The sequence below is a fragment of the Mastacembelus armatus genome, chromosome 22 (assembly GCF_900324485.2).
Source record: "Mastacembelus armatus chromosome 22, fMasArm1.2, whole genome shotgun sequence".
NCBI lineage: Eukaryota > Metazoa > Chordata > Actinopteri > Synbranchiformes > Mastacembelidae > Mastacembelus > Mastacembelus armatus.
In genome coordinates this window covers 3,268,232-3,289,680 of record NC_046654.1, presented here as the reverse complement: position 1 = coordinate 3,289,680, position 21,449 = coordinate 3,268,232, and the positions used below count along the sequence as shown (strand labels likewise).

Here is a 21,449-nt window from a genome sequence, read left to right as displayed (position 1 = left end):
AGGCCTGGATCCCTTTAAGTCAAGCTCCGTTTGCCAGGCATTAAATCTTATCATGCTGTCGCAGCTTTAGATCGTCACTGGAATGTTGCTGGACATATTTACAGTTTACAGTACGTGCTTTAAGGTGCAGGACTGTGAGCATGTGGGGCAGAGTAAAGCACATCTGTATGATGTTCCTCACTTTTAACATGTTAGCAACAGCAAAGAAAAACATCTGAATACCTTTTATAAGCTCGGAAGTGCTGGAGAGGGTGGCATCTGTCCTCTGATGAGACTGGAAACCTCATTACACAAACGTAGCAGAAGCCCAGGGCAGCAATATTCTGTGTAGGCCGCTCTCACGGTCAGGCTATGGCTGAACAGCAGGTCTACTCTGGTGAGGATACACTGCAATGAGAAAAAACCAAAATGTTTTGCTGTTAAACTTGTTGCAATAGTCTTTGGCACAAGGGTTCATGATGTACTTTGCAAAAGTCTTAATTCCATTTAGAAAGACGTAAACACACTTTTGATTAAGTACAAACACATGCTGGTGTGCATCTATGAATGCCTGCATGCACAAAAAACACACCAAATATGGACAGACACAATTATAAGATATTAGAGGATCCATGAGTGCTTAGAGACGGTTTTAGACAAACAGTTCAGGTTGCAGAGGGCATCAGCTGTTGTATTTGGTAACCAGGTGCCTCATTTTTCATATAATACAGATGCTGCTCTGCACTGCAGTCATAGCATGTTTAACTTCAGACAGTCAGGCTGACAGGTACAGGATACTATGTGGATACTATGTGAATACTATGCTGGATTATGGTGTTATTCTATAATAAAACTATATGACGATATAATCAATAATATGTCATCATCAGTCCTCAGTGACTAAGAAGGAATTTTGCCACCTCTTCACTGAAGGTATTTAGAGGCTTATTTTATTTGTCCTGCAGTGTTCTATAGGTGAGGCTTGCACCAACAAGACCAGTAACATTTACGTACGGCATTAAAATTTCCTCATCCTCTCTCAGCTGCTTGCCTGCTCTCATCTCTTCGTCTAATTTGTCCTGGCTGTGTCCAGCATTAGGCCGGTATGAAAGGAGAGCGTTATGAGGGAGGCCAGAGGCAGAGAATGCAGAGCCCTGTCCTCTTAGAGCCTGCAGCAATTACTTCACACCACTTGTGTTTTAATTACTGTTACAGACATTGACTGTTAGTAATTCATCACAATCTGTACTTCCAGTGATAAGTTTCTGAAATAAAAATCTTATTCCATAGGCTGCTCTACAAAGCTGTCAGTAAACTCCAGCCTGTGTCCATGCTCTTAGCCCAGTATACCAGGATTCCCAGCTCCTGAGCCAAGGGTCTTTATTGGCCAGTCCCAGGTGAGGTGAGGTGATTCACTACCAGACAGGATCTGCTTTCAGCTTTTTATCACAAGTGGGGCCAAGGTGTCCACGGAGAGACCAGGGAGCTTTGTGTTGTTAATGGCACAGAAAGTGTCCTCAGTGACTCGAAGGAAAGGAGGGAGGGGACTATTTGCTTCTCTGGAGCCTGGTAATTGCACCAACAGTACTGTAGCTCTGCTCCTTATAACAGAGAGAGTTATCTGAGCTAAAAGTCAAACAACATGACTTCACTGGATGGACATACACCATTCGAAAATATTGTACTGCACAGCTTAACAGGTAAATCACAGCACTAATGATGACAGTGCACTTCATTCTGAGCTGCTCCTTAAATTAAAAATTCATAAGCACTAGAATGGCCAAACTGCAGTTAAAAGAAAAAAGTGAAGTAATTCATTTATATCCTGCTTTCACCTAAATACATTTTTTTCTAACTTCATTGCCAAGCTGGAGGAAAACGATGTCAACTGGTACTGTGTACTGTGAAAGCTTTCATGTACTGTGTTTGATACAGACATCAGTCACAGGTAAAACTGAAAACAGTAGTGACTGGATTCAACCAGTCACAGTAGGTTGGTCGTAATTTTTGATTTTATACCCTTAAAGTATAAGTGCTCACTACTAGACTTGTTCATGTGGAAGGTAGCCTATGATTTATGGAGCTGTAGACAGACTGGGTGCTTTAAGGTTTGAACAGTATACTTGAAGTAAATGCATGACCTGAGACTACAGCAGCTTTGAGTAGGGAAATCAGTTGGACTTCATGACTATTTCATGGCTAACATAACCTGCACATAAGACCTACATATAATACACATATATAGAGGTGCATAAAAGCTTCCACACAGACACACACATTCACACACAGCCTGAGCTCTCAGGTTGAACTCTGCCACCCATCTGTAAGCAATCTAAGCTTTTTACCCATCTCTTTTTCACTCAGGACTCTCCTTTTTTCTTTCCTTTTCTCACTCCTTCAGCCCTTCTGCCACCCTCACCCACTCCTCTGATTGATGAGCGAGCAGTGCTTCCCTTGTGTAACACACTGTCCCATGCAAATGCAAAACACAACTTCTGAGACTTTTCAGTTATAGCTTGGCTGTAACATAATGCCAGCACATAGTGGGGCACACACTGACTGCTGGATCATATGTGCTGTTCAGCTGCTTAGCACTCACACTTAAAGATCCAAATATATACACAGTGTTGATGTGGGTTGAAGGTTTTGATTGACGACAATTTAGTACTTGCTGCCAAACAACTAATTGGACTAAGGTACAGAATGAGCACATCCACCAACACTAATAGTTTTAACAGATTTATATGTCTAACTGTGAGCATCTCCATGCTTGGTACCACAACAGCTGAACAACGAACACATTTTTTATGCCTGTTTTTCTGTTCCCAGTAGGTCGTCTGGTGTGAAAAGAGAAGGATACAGAAGCTGAGACAAGAGCAGAGGGCACAGAGGGAAAGCATCTGTACGCTTGCTGACCGAAAAGAGAAAGATGGAGCAGAAAAATTAAGAAGTTACTGAGTCTTAAAAAGAAATGAACAGCAACAGAAGAAATCGAAGCAGCGCCAAAATATTTGCACTTTCTCCTCCCTATGTATGACATGTTATCTGTTTGTACGTGTTTTTTTTCTCTTGAGGTGTCTCAAAAGGCTTAAGTAAGAATGGGAATGTATTTTTAAAGAGATGTCAAGCTCACCACTGGAAGACCAAGCAGGCTGTGTGTATGTTACCACATTTCCTTTCAATTTCAGGCACTTGTTGTGATTTGTTTGGTTATAACAAGAACACGCAATAGCTCACATTTTGCATCTGAAAACGTTCATGTCCCCTGTCACAAATATTAGCATGCAGGCCAGTGGCAAAGCATACAGTGAACTTTATTCAGTCGTCGCAAATAGCTTGACACACACACACACACGCACACACACGCACGCACACACACACACACACACACACACACACTCCAGCAATTAAACGGTGGCCGTGGAATCTAATTTATCAGCCCAGAATTAGCTGAATGAATCCCCGTGCACTATGCAGAACTTATTGAAACATTAACATTTTAGCTCAAGAATCAAATGTTAGTAAAGTCTGACATGTTTTCAAGTCTAGTTTTTGTTCAGTACATAGCTGTGTTGGGAAATGTAGTTACTTTACTTAAAAGTACTTTTTGTGGAACCCTAAACCAATACAAGAGCATTATGTTCCATGCAGTTTGTTTTCTCAGCCATCAGAATGTTTTCTGCACAAGAGGCCTTGAGGTTTTCATTGTTTTTCTATTGCTTACAAAGTTCATGCAAAGAAAAAAAGAAAATAGTTGTAGTAAAAAAAAAAAACAATGTTAAAAAGAACAAATGGTAACACATTGTGAGGATTGAAAAATGTCTAATGTGGCAGCAAAAAGCCATGCACCACCCCAACACTGGTTCAGTAAATACACAATCTTAACAGTACTAATGCAGATTTACACGCAACACTTCTACATTTCTACATGCACACATACATATATACACATGGCAGTGTGAACATATTAAAGCTGCATTGATGAATTTTTGATCTGTATGGGTCAGCTCCACTCCAAAAATAGAGACCCATAACCCAGAAATATTCTTGCCCTATAAACTTACTATGACTGATACATGAGCAACATAATCATCCTACAGTAAGTGTATTATTGATTCTTTCAGCTCTGTTTTGGTTCCCACGGACTCCTCGGCCCTTTAGTCTGTTCAACTGTGTTCACATGTGGAGTGGGGTGATAATTCTGTTTGGGTTTGTGTGTACAAAGGAGCCCTCTTTAGCAGCACTGTACACTTGGCTTAATGGTAATAAAAATAAACCTATTGACTAATGCAGCGTTAGGTTCAAACCACAATGAAGGCCACTAGATTATACATATTGTGTCACACTGTTGTGTAATTTACAAGTTACAAGTCACCATGGCGAGTTTTCCCACTCGACTAATTTAATACCAATATTAATTTGGTGCACAGTCAAACTGGAAAAACTGAAATAATCTGACATTTCCACTATGTTATTGTTGAATTCTGTATCGAGGTTTTGCAAAATATTTAGTGACGATGAGTTCATCGAATTCTACTTGTTACAAATTACAACCAGAGTAACCAATCTCCAACCCCCTGGTGGGGATTTTATTTTTCAAAGCAGTTCAGGAAATGAGTGTGAAATATTCTAAATAGTAGCAGGAAAACAGTTAGCTCAAGTGTGCCAGTAAATGTAGGTAAGATGTTGAAATGGACCAGTATCTCATTAACATTAGCAAATTTCAGCTGTCACATTCACGCTTAGTCCCCTTATTGTAAACAAGATGTGGCATTTACAAATACCAGTTTCTAAAATAAATATTTTAAGTCTCCCCAATAACATTTTGTGGATGTAAACACATTTATTGTCCTTCCTCCAACAGTTGATGTCAGTCCTGCTCTGCCAAACACTTAACACCACACAAACTTGGAGCCTTGCCACCTTATGTAAGACAATGCAGCGAGCCTTCAAATGTACCCTAGGGTGTCCGATTGGTAGGAAAATGACTGAACAAGGAGGAAAAGCACTAGAAAGTTTTGGATTGTAAAAAAATAAAATACTTGCCTCACATTTGGGAACAATTGAGTTTCAAAACTGGAGAATCATGAGTTTTGTTGTGGTCTGAATGCTTGTGTATTTGTTTAGAGTTTTGTATTTCTTAGGATCTTCCCAAGAGTCACTGCAGTGGCTCATGAACATGAATCAAAAAAGGCTCCTATTGTAAATATGTACAATAACATTTGTTTGTTTTACTAAATTTAACTATGGGGTCTATGGGTGTTCACTTAATTCACATTCTGTCTTATTGTAAAATATGATCTATATACTTTCCAGTGGGTTTATGTCTTGTTAAACATTAGACTGTTTCAGTAGCTAATTCATAACACTGAAATGCTTAGACCAGACGGTATGTTATCAGCACTGAGCAGTGTTTATTTTATCTGTGGAGGGGATATTTGACTATTTCAGCTTGTGTTTTATGATTTCTGTCATCACTATACCAGGCCAAGAATGTATACACTATCTGGTGCTTAATCCACAACAATCACAAGTCAGGTCGTGTCTAATTTGAACTGGACACTTGTGCCAAGAATGAGAAAAGAAACATCTCTTTCTCAGAGGCCTGGAGTCGCTCCTGCACGCCTGCTTCAGTCCAGGTTTGAACACTGGGCTTGTGTGTCTGCTGAAGTGCTTCCAGACTGTGTCGAGCTGCAGCTCACATGGAAGATCTAAAACACCCTAACAGGCTAGTAATCACTGCTAATCACGATGGGGGATGTATAGTGAAGGGAGCTTACAGATGATTGTCAGCCTGAAAGTGAGAAGCCAAGATTTTCTTGCTCCTCACCGGCCACTTTTCCACTGCAAAGTCTCAATAGGCTCATCAAGACCACCTCAGCATATTTTGACAATATTTCTTATTCATAGCTGAAGAAATTAGATCTGTTGGAAAACAAAACACTGAGACATGTTGTTTTTGGATGAAACTGTTTAATGTAAATGATGTGGCTTGAGGCACAGCTGGCTCTGCAATGAGAACTAAAATGCTTCTCCACTGTAACATGGGCCTTAATTCCTGAGCTGCTTAAACCTGTGTAACAACACACACTATCAAGACTGAATAAAATAGACATGAATCTACACCAGTAAAATGTTTACAAGTATGAGGTGCATCTTGGAAAACAACGTTAGAAGACAGATCAATACTGACTCGCATTGGTGGAGATGGTTCATTGCAGGCTGCAAATTCCCACAAATTCCCATACTGAACTGGGTTAGCCAGAGATGGACACACATACTACATAGTATCAGTCAAACCAACTGAATTTCAATAAATATTAAGAAAAATGATCACTTGCAGTGTTCTTATGATGTCACATGCCACTTAGATGCACTTGGATACCATTACAAGTGACTAAAAGTGGACTCTATTTTATATATATATATATATATATATATATATATATATATATATATATATATATATATATATATATATATATATATATATATATATATATATATATAAATGAATCGCCCTGAATGTCTCCATATTTGAATGTCAAAGCTTCAAATCCGCATGGACACACTCTGGTCTGCTGATTTGTGTGTGGTTTGAGATGTTCCAATTTAGTGATGAGACATCAAAGGTGCAGATGCTGTAACTGCATGATGGGGGACGGAGGGCTCTGGGGGTGAGGCTGACGGGGGTGGTTTGGAAATGGGAGGGGGCAGGGTTGTATCACAGATGAAATTGGAGCTAAGAGGCAGCTGCAGTACATCTGTCTTCTACTGACACATGTGGCATTTGACTTCCAGTGTGAAGTTCAAAAGAGTTTTATAATGACGCAGCTGCTCAGGGATGTATGCGTGTTTTAAAAAGTGTGTTTTCTTCTTTGTTAAAAGCAGGGTGGAGGGCAGAAGGGTTGTGAAAGGGGTTTCATAGGTGAAGACTGGAATTTGGGGTTTTGAAATTGACACGTGGGCAATACTGGCTCTGTATGACAAAGGATCAGGAGGTTTCAAACTGTTTTCTGAAATTCAGGTGTGGTGCATCGCTGCCTACAACCCATCCAATGTGTGAAAAATTTGAGGAGTTGCAGCCAGAGCAAAGTCATGGTGGAACATTTCCAAACACGGAACCACAGTTTTCTGATGCATTTTAAACAACAATGAAATGGAGATTTGGCATTTGGAGTTTTTTGACAATCCAATTTTTTTTTCAAATTATCATTAATCTTTTCTTATCTTATAATCCAATTCTTACATAATACAGGGATCATAAGAAGTATGAGATATCAGTCCATGTAGGGACTGATATCTTAGTTATCTACTATTTCACATTTCCCACATGCTTTAGTAGTGATGAGTAGTTTGTTTTCTCCTTTGAGAGCATTGAAACACTTAGAAACAGATCAAAAACACCATTACAGGTAATCAGTGAGGGCCATTAGTTTGTGTGATAGCTACACATTAGTGGTGGGGGGTTTGTTTACCATTTGTGCCTGATGCCCTCTCTCCCTGGAGTAGCACCTGCCCAGCTGAGCACAGGGTCAGGGGGTCACCTGCTAGGAGTTGAGGGCACAGGGGCCAAGGGTCATGTTCCAAACAGGCATATCCACACACTGATTGAGAACTCAGCTGCAGGAGTTTGCAGGTGGACAACGTGTTTTACCCCTTAACACTGACTGTTTTTTCCTGTTTTTTTATGCTTGTACATGTCCTACTGTGCTGGGGAAGAACTTAAGTTAAATACAGTCCTTTAAGGGATTTTTTGTACTTCTGTTGCAAACGATCATGGTAAGATGAGCAGGGGACATGTAGAACTAAAACTAAAATGCAGTGTACATTTGCTGAGTTTGTTACTAACGATGGACGCCCTTTTGTTTTCCATCTTCGCTACAACTCAAGTATGAGTCAGTGCTGCACAGGTTTTTCTGTGGATTGAAATCATCGCCTCCAGGGCTCCAGGGCCACTTAACATTTATTAGTACATATTTTAGTCATAGGTTTTATGATAAAGATTATTTTTGTGCACAAATGATGTGGTTTTTGGTGAGGCAGAGGAATGTTTCTTCTCCCCAAATTATTATTAAATTAATCTTTTTTTTTGTTTTTGGCTTGTGGATCTCAGCTGTAAAAATCCACTTCTGCCAATTTGGACTTGTTCAGGAGGCAGCTGTGTGCACACACCTAACATCACGATTTCATTTTGCAGAGCCACTTAATACCTTATTTTAGTGCCTCCTGTGCAACCTAGACAGGATGGTGTATTTGCACAAACTAGCTCACAACAGTCCTAGTAGTGACACTGGATTCTAAACTTTACTGATCTATATGAAGAAACAAGACTTGCCAAAAAGGATGATGATCATCATCAGCTGAACCTAAAGCATGAAAACAGTAAAACTGAAGACTTTAAGCACTGTGTGACTAAATAAGTTGGACATATAGAGAAGGGGCTGTATTACCTGTGATGCACTTGAACCCTTATATTTTAAACAAAGATGTATTAAAATAGAGGTTCATATAAACCTAAAGATTTATATGAACACATGCATGCACACACAAAGACAAATGATTACCCCTACTATTATGAACATGGAGCAGATTTATACACACATCATTTAAACCTGGCCCTGTGTGTTAAATCCTTGGGGCTCTATAAATTGTCACAGCACTGTGTGATGGGTGTTGTCTTTCAAAAATATCTTTGAAAGATGATTAGTCTGACAATTATTTTCACTATTAATCATTTCAGCTTTTGAAATGTAAAAGAAAAAGTTTTCAAAAAGTTTTCAAAATCCTATGAGCTCTACGGTTTATAAAATTCATAAATATATGTTAGTTGTTGATTTCTTAGTTCCTAGAAAGACAGTCGGACCAACAAACGTGTCCCCTTGATAGCCTATCAGTGTTGTCATTGCAGCACACAAAGTAATACACAACTCCACAGTCTCACACACAAGCAGATGCACAGCTAAAGCACGTGTTATTGTGCTGTGTTATTGCCAAATGCCTAGTTAGTGCTCCAAATGGAAACGTGTTGCTGTTTAGCCTTGACCTGGGAACGGCTGTGTTATTTTTCAGTTGTCTTAATTTGCGGTCTGGCTGCAGCAGAGAAACTGATCCACAGTCAGTTAGAACTGAAGAAGTCAATCAGCTGTTCAGTGAGAACCAAAGGAGGCCCATGGCTGCGATTTTGTCAGGTCTATCCCAGATTCACCAGCTGGGTGTGACTTCATCACTGGACTCACTGGTCCAATATGTGTGTGTGCATGTTTGTGTGTGTGTGTATGAGTGCACAGTTTCAACCAGTGGTGGTTTCACTCAGAAAAATTGACATAGTCATATCTGACACTCTGGGATGAAGAAGTGATCAAGGTACGAACTTTAAGAGAAGAATATTGAGATATGGATGATACAGATATTGATATATAGATACAAATATGAGGTTTTGACTATCTGCATGCAGCATAACATTGATATAAGAGTTGTACTGGTTTTCCACTTTTTTAATTAATATTTCTGGACCTGACATTCAGACCTGCAGCCTGCTTAACACAGGTAAGTTAGCATTAGGGCAAAAAATAAATGATATGGTGCTAATGTGTAATTTTTCAGATTTATTACTTTTTTATCTTCCAAGTATAGTTTTATTTCTTTTCTCACAAATTATGTTGTGTATCCTGGAGTAGAGTTTGCAAGTTTTGATCTGATGCAGATGGAAGGAAAACACTACAAAAACTTTTATTTTAAAATACTACACTTTGAACTAAAACACATATTTGTGCATAGAAGTAAAATAACAGAACATTTATCACATTATATATTGTACATAATCCCATATCTGTTCAGTTAATATGTCATCATATGGGTCAAAATCCAATACTCATGTGCATCAATTCTTTTCAGAGAAGATAAAAGCATAAGCAAATAAATGCACCTGTATCTAGAGGGAGTGATACCTCGTCTAACCAAAACAAATGGCATCCCAGGAGGTTTGTTTGTTTTTATTCTTTTTCTACAAATGAACTGTCAGACAGAAGTACTAACACTCACATGTGGTAATTAAAATAGTGAACATCATGCCAGTGTGTGAAAATACTGCTGTTCCTGCCATTACAAATAGTCACAGGGAAGCTTATGTTAGGGGAACCATGAGAGGTCACATGTTTTAAATCTGTGCTGCAGAGAATGTGTGTTGGGAACAAAGAACTTTGATTAAAATATCATTGAGTCTTATCTAAAAAACCTATAACTGAAAAGAGTTAAAGAGTCTTGAATCAGATTCATATAAGTAAAACTAACTTACTTGAGGCATTGTCATTTGTTAGTTGACAAGGTTAATTAGTTAGCATTTAAAAGGTTAATAATAATAATAGTAAATGTCACTTACCCCAGCACTGTCACTGTGCAGAGCCATCTGACAGCCACACTCCTGACCTCCATCCTGGCAGCGGTGCTTGGCTCCCTGCAGACTGGATATCACACCGGCAACATCAACGCTCCAGCCAGGGTGAGTAGGACAGACAGGTGCTAAGGAATAAATATATAACATGTTGTTGACGACATTAACACAAATTAGTTTCAAACATCATGACTTCATATCTAGATTGCTAAAATTCAACTACTTAAATAGTATTTTAGCAATAGTTGCCTTTGTCAATAAACTACAATACTCCAAAAACCAGAAAAGAAATCGAAGAATATCTGCCTCGACAAAGAAATGTTTCATTTGAAATAATAGTTCTAAATATTCATTTAACAAGATTACAGAACTCCAACATGGAACCATCAATCACAGTAGACAAGGCGGTCTTGGTGCTAGACAGGCCTCTATAAAACTCTGAATAAACTTAATGTGCTGAACTCTCAGGCTCAGCTCCAGGTTTGGTTCGTCTGCACTGGCAGGACTTTGCTTTTTCACAGGCACGCAGCAGTAAACTATTACAAGTGAGGCAGAACTTCTACATTCAGCCTTACACAGGCCTTTTCTGAATTACCTTGTGCAAACCTGAGAATGGAAGCAAAGTATTTCCAAAGAAACAACATCGATGTGATTGGTCATCCATAAAAATGAGAAAAAAAATATTGTAACATCCTTTACTGATGTAGATTATTTCTCACTGCTACTGTTTAGATCATCGAAGAATTTTTCAACCACACCTGGAGAGCCAGACACAACCAGTCAATGCCAGATCACAGCTTGACTCTCCTGTGGTCACTGTCTGTCAGTATTAAGGACTTTGGCGCCTTGCTGGGCTCACTGGGAGTAAAATATCTGGCTGACTCTTATGGCAGGTAAGAAGAGGAACAGGAGCATTAAGTATTAAAACATCACCGTCTCTTGATTTGAATCACCTTCCCCTCCAGGCGTAACTCCATCCTTATAGTGAACTGTCTGTCTGTGGTGGGAGCATGTCTGATGTCTGCCTCCAAAATCAGCAAGTCTTTTGAGCTTCTCATCCTGGGACGGTTGGTGTTTGGTCTGTTCTGTGGCCTGGTGATGAGTTTAAATCCCCTCTACATCCAGGAGGTGTCACCCACCAATCTGAGAGGGGCCTTTGCGACCCTCAACCAGGTGTCCTTCGCATCCGGCATCCTAGTGGGAATGGTGAGGACAGTGAAGGATATCTTTTGTTCTGAATGGAAGTTGTTTGAATTTAACTTTATTATCTTGAAGCTTGATTCCTGAGTGGCTGTTGATTTCCACAGTTTCTGTGTTTGTGTGCTTGCTTGCTGCAGGTAGCTGGACTGGAGACAGTGTTGGGTACAGAGCATTACTGGGCCATGATGTTGTCCCTGTCACTCATCGCGGCCCTGGCACAGTATCTGGTCCTGCCATTCTGCCCTGAGAGCCCTCGATACCTGCTCATCAATCGAGGAGAGGAGAAGAAGGCAGAGGCTGGTGGGTCCCACTCACTCTGGTGCCTTAACTGCAAATGTTCACAGGACTGGTCGTGCTATTTCCAGTGTAGTTATTAGTGACTAGTGATTGGGCACAGAGATTCAGCTTAAGTAAACCATAGGCTTTTAGATATATGGCTTAATGCACAGCAGTATCTCAACTGTGTGAATACACTACAGCATAACAGCACTTTAAAAGATGTTTTAACCCTGCAGCCCTGCTGAAGCTCAGAGGCAGAGCAGACAAGGTGTATGCTGAGCTGGAAGAAATGAAGGAAGAGGCTGCCCACACTCAGAGCGGTGTCACCATCCACGAGTTCTTCAAAAAGCGCAGCTACAAGCAGCCGATCGTCATCGTCCTCATTGTCAACTTGGGCAGCCAGCTATCGGGATTCAATGCAGTCAGTCATATGTCAAATGGGCGACATTTTTGGTGATAAAACAAAAATTCCCTGAAGTGAGGCTCAGTTTTTTTTGCATGACTTGCTCACTAACTGCAGTTTGGTGGTATTTGCTCCATTTGATGGTATTTGTTCCATCCCAAAATACCTGCTAAAAACAGTAACTCCATTCCTAAAAAACAGAAAAATGTCCCAGTGAGCTAAGCTTCCCATTATTTTTTCCAGATCATCAATTATTCCACCAGAATGTTCCAGGCCAAGTTTGACCAGGCCAAATATCTGACTCTGGGTGTGGGTGCTGTTAATGTGACCTTCACTTTGGTAGCAGTAAGTACACAATCATCAAGTGACCCTTCACACGTTTAATTCAGAGGGTGAAATTATTATTTAGAGCATTATTACAATGGATGCTCAACATCAACAGCCTGATCAGCAAATGTTAAATCCACTAAAAATATCAGTTGTGTTATATTTTAAGACACCATCTTGGGCATTTTCATCTTAAATGATCGGTTAAACAGCTTGGACCACAACAGGATAATGTTACACTTTTATTCAGAGGAATAAAATGTGAGCAGAGTCAGCGCTGTGTTGTTTTTTCCTCTCCAGTTCTTCCTGATGGAACGGGCAGGGAGGAGGAAATTGCTACTGACTGGTTTCATCTCCATAGCAGTGTGCAATGTACTCATGACCACAGTCGAGTCTGTCCTGGTAAGATCATCTTAGTTTGGTCACTGGTGCAGGAAAAGATCTGTTTTAGTCTTGGATGGACAAGGAAGCAACATTTGCCACACCAGGCACATGCTCATCCTAAACCACTGAAATGATGAAATTAGAGAAAATCATGGTATGTTTTACAACTTACAGTCAGTTCCAGGTTGTCTGAATTAAATGATAATGGTACCTTTTGTAAAAAAAGAATTAGTATAAAGTATTTTATTGAAAAGATTTTATGAATAACAATTTTTTATTTTATGCCCATGTTTTCTTGTAGTTTTCTCTCTTTGTACCTATTTTTTTAAGTGGCTCTGCAGGATATAACCAAGACGAATTCTTTTTATGTGAAATCATCCTTCCAAGAGTAACCTGTCTATCCACCGTGCAGCACCTGGCCCCAGAGCTACGGAGCCTGCAGGTCCTGCTGGTTTTCTGCCTGATTTCAGCTTATGAGCTGGGCCCGGGCCCCATCTCCTGGTTCATCGCTGCTGAGCTGTTTGACCAGCCTGGAAGACCTATGGCCATGGCTTTCACCAGCATGCTCAACTGGGGAGGGAAATTTGTACTGGCACTCCTCTTTCCTCCATTACTGGTGGGTTTATACTGCTGGACTGTATGCTGTACCAAGCTAAACTTCAGGGGAAATTTTGGAGGTAGTCTTCTTGTTTGCATTTGCCAGTTCACTTACACCTTAGAGACCGTTAAATATAGGCTATAAATCTGTTCAATATGTTATATACATGTGTATCCGCTGCAAAAGAGACATAAATCTTAAATATTAAAAATAAAATCTAAATTAAATCTATTGCTAAATCCTTTTAAATGAGGTTGTAATAAGGGGAACATCTGTTCACAATAGAACGGCAGAAATGGAGGCCAACCTGAAACTAAGACCAGAGAAGAAAATCAAAAATCCTTTTTGTTTTTCTCCTTTCTTGTTTTAAAGCTATTCTTCTTCTCTGGCTACTTCTTCCTCATCTTCTTCCATCTCTTTCTCTCCTACTAAATCTTACTGTTACTGTTTCACATGGATGCAGAATTTTGAAGGAAAAGACCAGTCCTGGTTAAATAAGGTCAAATAACCTGAAATTTAACATTCACATCTGTCTCTCTCCCACACAGAAAATCTGCGGAGTGTACGTGTACTTGCTCTTCATGATGATGGCGGTGCTCGCCTTCACCTTTACCTGGATTCGCCTCCCCGAGACCAAAGGTCGCACATTTGATGACATTGCAGAGGAGTTCAGAGGAGCAGAGGGAATCCCTTTGCACAATAAGACTGGATTCAACACTTTCACCTGACCAGCACCCCCTGTGTTATCAAATCTGATCATGATCATACTGTTAATGGTTAGTTCACCTGATTTAAAGCCAAAATTATCAGTGCTATGTAGCCAGATTGTTTTGGTTCAAGTTGCTCAAATTCTGAAACCTGCTGGGACTTTAAATGTGTAGCCAAAAGCTACCACCAAAAAAAATGACTTCTGAAAAAAAATGGTTGTTTAAAGAAACAGTCCGTGTGTCATTCAGAATATTCCAGTTTTTGTTCTGAAAAACATATCTACTAAAAAACTAAGCACTGAAAATTAAAGCCCATCCGAATATTTAAGCTGACCTGTGAAATTTCCTAATGGTCACTGTGAAGGACAACATGTTGTTTTCCAGTGGGTCAAAAGTGAAAGTTGTTAAAGAGGCTGACATGGCCTCAGCTTATTTAGTTGTCACGTTATGAGAATCAACATGTACAATGGCTCATATTTATTCAACGTTTTAAGGTGTTTTGTTATGACTGGATTGTTATTTTGCAAAGATTAGATCAACTGTTGAGCAGCAACAGAAAGATGGTCTCAGTAATCGCCTTGGTTTAGTTTATTTAACAGCTGGATTTGTTTTTTAGCACAAAGCACAGACCACAGCGTCATGGAAATTTTTCAGTATATCGCAATTTTCATCTGAAATCCTGCAGATACTTGCTGGTCCCTTTGGCTTCAGATGAAAAAAAAGAAAAAAAAAACAACAAGATTTTGGAAACCTATCAATGTATGTCACAAATAAACATACTGTTAAGTCATGTGAGCCATTTTATAAAACAAATATTATTAAAGTGAGATTTTGTCATAAGTAAAATAGTTTGAGTTTATGAATTTTTAAAAAAATAATTGTTATGCATGCTTTGTAATATGAATAAGTTATCAGATTTAGCATGTAGCAGTAAAAGCGACAGTGTATAAATGTGATATTACATTAAACTCGGTTATACAGTAACTTATTAATAAAATCTACTCGATCCCTCCTCAGAACATTCTCACCAGATTTTTCCTTAAATTTGACACAGCGTTCCAGTTTGGTATTGGTCTGTGAAATCTCACATATCTCTGAACTGTTTACATTTGTAAGACATCTGTTACAAAACAACCGCAGCTCTGTGAATAAATATCACTTCCAATATGATCTGCAGTGACTCGCAGAAAACCACAGAGGAGCCAGGAGATCAGAGGACAAGTCTGGGTTTTACAACCACAGAAGTCAGAATTAGATTTAAATATAAATTACTGTTCTGGTTCAGTTAGAGTCAGCTTCTTATAATTCACGACAGAATAAAAGTCTACATGTGTATAATAAATACACTCAAATTCTAATTTTCCTTACTGTCAATTGAATTTAAACACACACACACACACACACACACACACACACACACACACACACACACACACACACACACACACACACACAGTGATCCCTCTACAGAAACATAATCTACGTGTGTTGAGGGCAACACTTTTTCTGATACACTTCCAAGAAAATCTAAAAGGAGAACAATAAGATTTTACTTATTTAATTAAATCTGTCCAAAACTATGAAAACAGCGCCATCTACTGGACCACACTATTCTATGCCACAATTCTGCCTTGCACTAAATATAAATTACAGTGTAAGTGCTTTCAGTGTCATTTTTGGGAAAAGACTTGAAACAGATCTGTCCATTTTTTTGGGCTGCATAAGTGAAATTCATTAGAATTGATGTTGGTCACCTTTAGACCAGAAAGACGTATGTCTTGGTCTGGAAACATTTGTCAGATTTTTGGGGGGATATTTGCCACATAAAAGACATGTTATAACTGCCTTTAATTTTTATTTTGTTAAAAATTAAATGTGTTTGTAATTATATAATAAATTCTATTAGTTGGCAATAACGTAATTTGAATTTGAAACATTTTGCAGATTTATTAGAGTTACTGCAGACAGGCATAATGAGCTGTAGGGGGACCCCTACAACCATTATTCTTCTATCTACAGCCAGACTTCACAACGTAGATTTTTTTTTTATATAGCAGCTCACATTACACAAAGTAACACCCCCAGCTCTTCATCCCTCTGTAACTGTATGAGACTCTCAGTCAGTTTCAGTCTAACAGAACATGGACGTTATCTTCATTAAACAATGCCTCTTCATGTTGTCAGTGTTTGTCCTGTGGACTACAGGTAATGAAAATATATCAAATCAACTCTGTTTATAAAAAATGTTTAAACTAGCAGTTTTAGATTGTTGTTCTCATCATTGGTAACTGAAATAGAAATCATGTCAGAGCATAAATAAAATAATATCAAAGGTTACACATGCTAATGTTAAATGTTTTGCACACAGGTCTAACTGATGAGAGTGGTGTCACCCAGACTGACATACTGTGGAAAAAAGAGGGTGAAACTGCAACAATAGACTGCAGCCACACCAAGGGTGCTGGCTACTACCAGATGTACTGGTACCGACAGCTGCCTGGAGAAACTATGAAACTAATTGTGTTCACAACAACAACAAAGACAGAGCATGACTTTGGAAAGTTCAGCACAGAGAAATTCTCAGCCAACAAGTCTGCTGCTGAGAGTGGGACATTCACAGTGAAGAACCTGGTGCCAGAAGATAAAGGCTTGTATTTCTGTGCTGTTAGTGAACACAGTGACACAGACACATGTGGAAGCTGAACAAAAACCCAAAACATTTTTCATACAAATGTTTCCAAAACAATTATTCTCCTGTACTGTAGGGGGACCCCTGCAACCACTTACAATACTATCTACAGCCAGACTCACAATGTAGATTTCTTTATATAGCAGCTCACATTACACAAAGTAACACCCCCAGCTCTTCATCCCTCTGTAACTGTATGAGACTCTCAGTCAGTTTCAGTCTAACAGAACATGGACGTTATCTTCATTAAACAATGCCTCTTCATGTTGTCAGTGTTTGTCCTGTGGACTACAGGTAATGAAAATATATCAAATCAACTCTGTTTATAAAAAATGTTTAAACTAGCAGTTTTAGATTGTTGTTCTCATCATTGGTAACTGAAATAGAAATCATGTCAGAGCATAAATAAAATAATATCAAAGGTTACACATGCTAATGTTAAATGTTTTGCACACAGGTCTAACTGATGAGAGTGGTGTCACCCAGACTGACATACTGTGGAAAAAAGAGGGTGAAACTGCAACAATAGACTGCAGCCACACCAAGGGTGCTGACTACTTCCAGATGTACTGGTACCGACAGCTGCCTGGAGAAACTATGAAACTAATTGTGTTCACAACAACAGCAAAAACAGAACATGACTTTGGAAAGTTCAGCACAGAGAAATTCTCAGCCAACAAGTCTGCTGCTGAGAGTGGGACATTCACAGTGAAGAACCTGGTGCCAGAAGATAAAGGCTTGTATTTCTGTGCTGTTAGTGAACACAGTGACACAGACACATGTGGAAGCTGAACAAAAACCCAAAACATTTTTCATACAAATGTTTCCAAAACAATTATTCTCCTGTACTGTAGGGGGACCCCTGCAACCACTTACAATACTATCTACAGCCAGACTCACAATGTAGATTTCTTTATATAGCAGCTCACATTACACAAAGTAACACCCCCAGCTCTTCATCCCTCTGTAACTGTATGAGACTCTCAGTCAGTTTCCGTCTAACAGAACATGGACGTTATCTTCATTAAACAATGCCTCTTCATGTTGTCAGTGTTTGTCCTGTGGACTACAGGTAATGAAAATATATCAAATCAACTCTGTTTATAAAAAATGTTTAAACTAGCAGTTTTAGATTGTTGTTCTCATCATTGGTAACTGAAATAGAAATCATGTCAGAGCATAAATAAAATAATATCAAAGGTTACACATGCTAATGTTAAATGTTTTGCACACAGGTCTAACTGATGATAGTGGTGTCACCCAGACTGACATACTGTGGAAAAAAGAGGGTGAAACTGCAACAATAGACTGCAGCCACACCAAGGGTGCTGGCTACTACCAGATGTACTGGTACCGACAGCTGCCTGGAGAAACTATGAAACAAATAGTGTACACTACAACAAATGCAAATCCTGACTTTGAACCAGACTTCAGAGATGAGATGAAATTTACAGCAAAAAAGCCTAATGCTGAGAGTGGGACATTCACAGTGAAGAACCTGGTGCCAGAAGATAACGGCTTGTATTTCTGTGCTGTTAGTGAACACAGTGACACAGTTGACTTGCAAGGCTGCTCCAAAACTTCTGTTCAAGAGTTTCTCTAATTGTTGTGTAATTAAAAGACAACATAGGTCATTATTGACTCAGAACACACATATGGTACAGTATGTTAAGATTTACTGACAGTAACGTTCAGTATCTGAGATCTTTTGTATTTAGACATGGTAACAAGTTTCTGTTTACAGTTTTGCTTTTGTGGTAAACAAGTGAACCACAGTAAGAACCACTGACTCAATGGTAAATATTCAGCCTGAACTTATTCAATTAAAACTGAAAAGTCCGTCATGGGACTGAATGAAACATGTAGAACTGTATGCTGAGATACCAATTATTCTGTTTCTGACAATGAATTCAATTTTACAGTTTCTGTCCCTGACTAAAGAGGAGAGCAGAATACAGAATCCGGTTAAAGACCTACTAAAACATATTAACCATTAGCCCTAGTGTTTCTAAATAAAACGGGAAACGATTGAATTTTACTGAATTCAAAAATGGGACGAAACAACTTCACAAAACGTTTATTTGAGGTAATGTATTTGCCACACCAACAGGGGGAAATAAACATCCACATACCCAGTACAAGATGAAGATAGCACTAATCTCTACTGCTGATACAGTTAAAGACATGCCTCTGACAACTCCCCCTGCTGATTTAGTTGTAACCGATGCTTTGTCATCTACAGGTGCTAAAACAAAAGCTGAGAGTGGAGTCTCACATCTGAAGTTCTTAAACATGATCTTCATGGCCTTTCTGTTTTACTTCCTTCACCTCCCAGGGAGTAAGGGTAAGAAACAAGTATATTCCAGACTAAGACAAAGTTAATGATTTCTGTATCTCAATTATTTTCTACATTTTTTTTTTTTACAGGTGCCTCAGACACCAAACGTGTCATCCAAACACCTGCTTTCATTATAAAGAAAAATGGTGAATCTGTTGCCAGTGAGATCAAGTGTTCACACAACATAACAAATTATGATATCATTCTCTGGTACAGACAAGATGAAGGCAAAGGTCTGAAGCTTCTGGGATATCTGAATCTGAATTTCCTATACCCAGAGGACGACGTGAAAGAAAAGATCAGCTTTGATGGAGATGGCCGTCACCAGTCGAGCCTGAGCATTTCCAATCTTAAATTAAACGACAGTGCTGTGTATTTTTGTGCTGCCAGTCGACACAGTGCTGCAGATTCCCCCCAAGTCAATGCAAAAACCTTTATCTGTGTGTCGTCTGAACACCTGCAGCCAACCAGCAGCCAAGCCAAACCTTTAAAGAGTTTCTTTCTTTTTTTTTTTTACACAAACTCAATCTCTTCTGACACGACTTTGAGATTGTGCTTTTTGAAATAAAGTTTGACTTAGTAATTGATGATTCTCAATCTCTGATCTGTTCTTATACAGGAATGATAAAATCTTAAATCTTAACTTTAATTTTTCAGTGAACCTGCTGATTATTGCCTTGATTCAGAGATGAATCATTTGGTCGACAACATGTCAGGAAATTATGAAAAGTGTGCGTCACAAGCTCCCAACAATCCAAGGAAATGTTTTGAAATGTCTAATTTCATCTAAACATTGGGGCAAAAAGGACATATATTCAGTTTACAATCACTCAAGACTAAGTAAACCAGAAAATATTCAGCTTTGTAAAACAGGAACACAGTCATGTCGATCAATGCAGTGACACTCCCACTGCAGCTCTTCATATTAACCATGAGACTTTGGTAGTTTCTGTCTAGGCAAACATGGATCCTATCATGATCAAACAACACCTCCTCATACTGTCAGCCTTATTGCTTTGGACTACAGGTAATGGAAATATAAAGCATCAACTGTGGAATCTAGTTTAGAAAAACAGGTTTACATTTCAAGATTCTGATCTCATTAGCTTGTAATTTAGAAAAGAATTTTATAGGAATCCAAAATATTTACAGCACTAACCTTTACTATCCTGTACACAGGTTTTACTGATGGAAATGATGTCACTCAGACAGACATACTGTGGAAAAATGAGGGTGACAATGCTACGATACACTGCAGCCAAACTAAGGGGGATCTATACTTTTACATGTACTGGTTCAGACAGCTGCCCGGAAAAACAATGGAATTAGTAGTATTCACAAGGAGTGGCATACAAGATCATGATTTTGGAGATTTCAGCAAAAAGAAATTCTCAGCCACCAAGGTCAATGCTAAGGATGGGACATTTACAGTGAAAGATCTGGTGCCAGATGATAAAGGCTTGTATTTCTGTGCTGTGAGTGAACACAGTGACACAGACACACGTGAAAGCTGAACAAAAACCCCAGTGCCCCGTTCACACAACAGTTAAAAAAAAAAAACAAACTGATTACCTCGTGTACTCTAGGGCAGCCTACAGTGCGGCAAACATTTACCGTTACAGTTTGACTCACCATCTGGGTTTTAATACAGCTGCTAACACAATCAGAGGATGTCACCCAACTGATTTTATCCCAGTTGGTAACTGAGACACAAGACAAAGAAACATTTCCTGTTTATAAAAAGACATGCATGGCACTGGCCTCTTAAAATGCTTACAGTCTAGTCCACAATGAAATGGTAAACCATTCCACTGAATGCCTGATACACAAAAGCTGCACAGTAGACTACCTAAAGAATAAGTGAGATACAATTAGTTGCAGGTTTTTGGTTTATATGCCTGTGGTCTGTATGTTATGTGTATTAGTCAAAGACACCAATAACAGCAAACTCCTGTCCTGAACTGAAATGATCAGCCATGCTGCTTGTGAATTTCTGTGAAACTGAAAAATAATGAATAGGAGATCCAATAAGTCACAGCCAGAACTTTTCATTCCACCAGGGGGAGACAAACTTCAGCAGCAAATGTAATGTTCAATCAGCTTATTGTACCCTCCTAAAGAAAACAACACTGCTCTGACAGAGACGTCCAAA

The 21,449-nt window shown here is 39.1% G+C and overlaps 2 protein-coding genes and 4 gene segments (V, D, J or C); all 6 read left to right on the top strand.

Moving 5' to 3' along the window:
* smoc1 (SPARC related modular calcium binding 1) overlaps nt 1–5,046 on the top strand; it is a 40,442-nt gene extending 35,396 nt beyond the window's left edge. For 10 of the 11 annotated variants that reach the window (XM_026310661.1, XM_026310492.1, XM_026310578.1 and 7 more), the window contains one exon: nt 2,809–5,046. In XM_026310661.1, coding sequence (XP_026166446.1) covers nt 2,809–2,848 — 40 coding nt within the window. In that variant the 3' untranslated portion in view covers nt 2,849–5,046. The remainder of the gene's footprint in view (nt 1–2,808) is intronic. The other variant, XM_026310112.1, reaches the window with a different exon arrangement.
* A 4,901-nt stretch (nt 5,047–9,947) lies between these two features.
* slc2a1c (solute carrier family 2 member 1c) lies at nt 9,948–14,291 on the top strand. The gene is made up of 10 exons (XM_026305311.1): nt 9,948–9,962; nt 10,382–10,480; nt 11,105–11,265; nt 11,338–11,578; nt 11,710–11,872; nt 12,088–12,272; nt 12,498–12,599; nt 12,882–12,983; nt 13,378–13,581; nt 14,112–14,291. The coding sequence occupies exons 1-10, from the start codon at nt 9,948–9,950 to the stop codon at nt 14,289–14,291; spliced, it is 1,452 nt and encodes a 483-aa protein (XP_026161096.1).
* A 2,047-nt stretch (nt 14,292–16,338) lies between these two features.
* LOC113130823 (T cell receptor beta variable 24-1-like) lies at nt 16,339–16,987 on the top strand. The segment is given in 2 exon segments: nt 16,339–16,475; nt 16,639–16,987. Coding segments are annotated over 2 exon segments (399 nt in total).
* A 129-nt stretch (nt 16,988–17,116) lies between these two features.
* On the top strand, nt 17,117–17,765 carry LOC113130763 (T cell receptor beta variable 24-1-like). The segment is given in 2 exon segments: nt 17,117–17,253; nt 17,417–17,765. Coding segments are annotated over 2 exon segments (399 nt in total).
* Nucleotides 17,766–17,894: 129 nt separating this feature from the next.
* On the top strand, nt 17,895–18,590 carry LOC113130600 (T cell receptor beta variable 29-1-like). The segment is given in 2 exon segments: nt 17,895–18,031; nt 18,195–18,590. Coding segments are annotated over 2 exon segments (432 nt in total).
* A 502-nt stretch (nt 18,591–19,092) lies between these two features.
* LOC113129352 (T cell receptor alpha variable 20-like) lies at nt 19,093–19,933 on the top strand. The segment is given in 3 exon segments: nt 19,093–19,303; nt 19,387–19,791; nt 19,917–19,933. Coding segments are annotated over 3 exon segments (624 nt in total).
* Nucleotides 19,934–21,449: the final 1,516 nt, after the last annotated feature.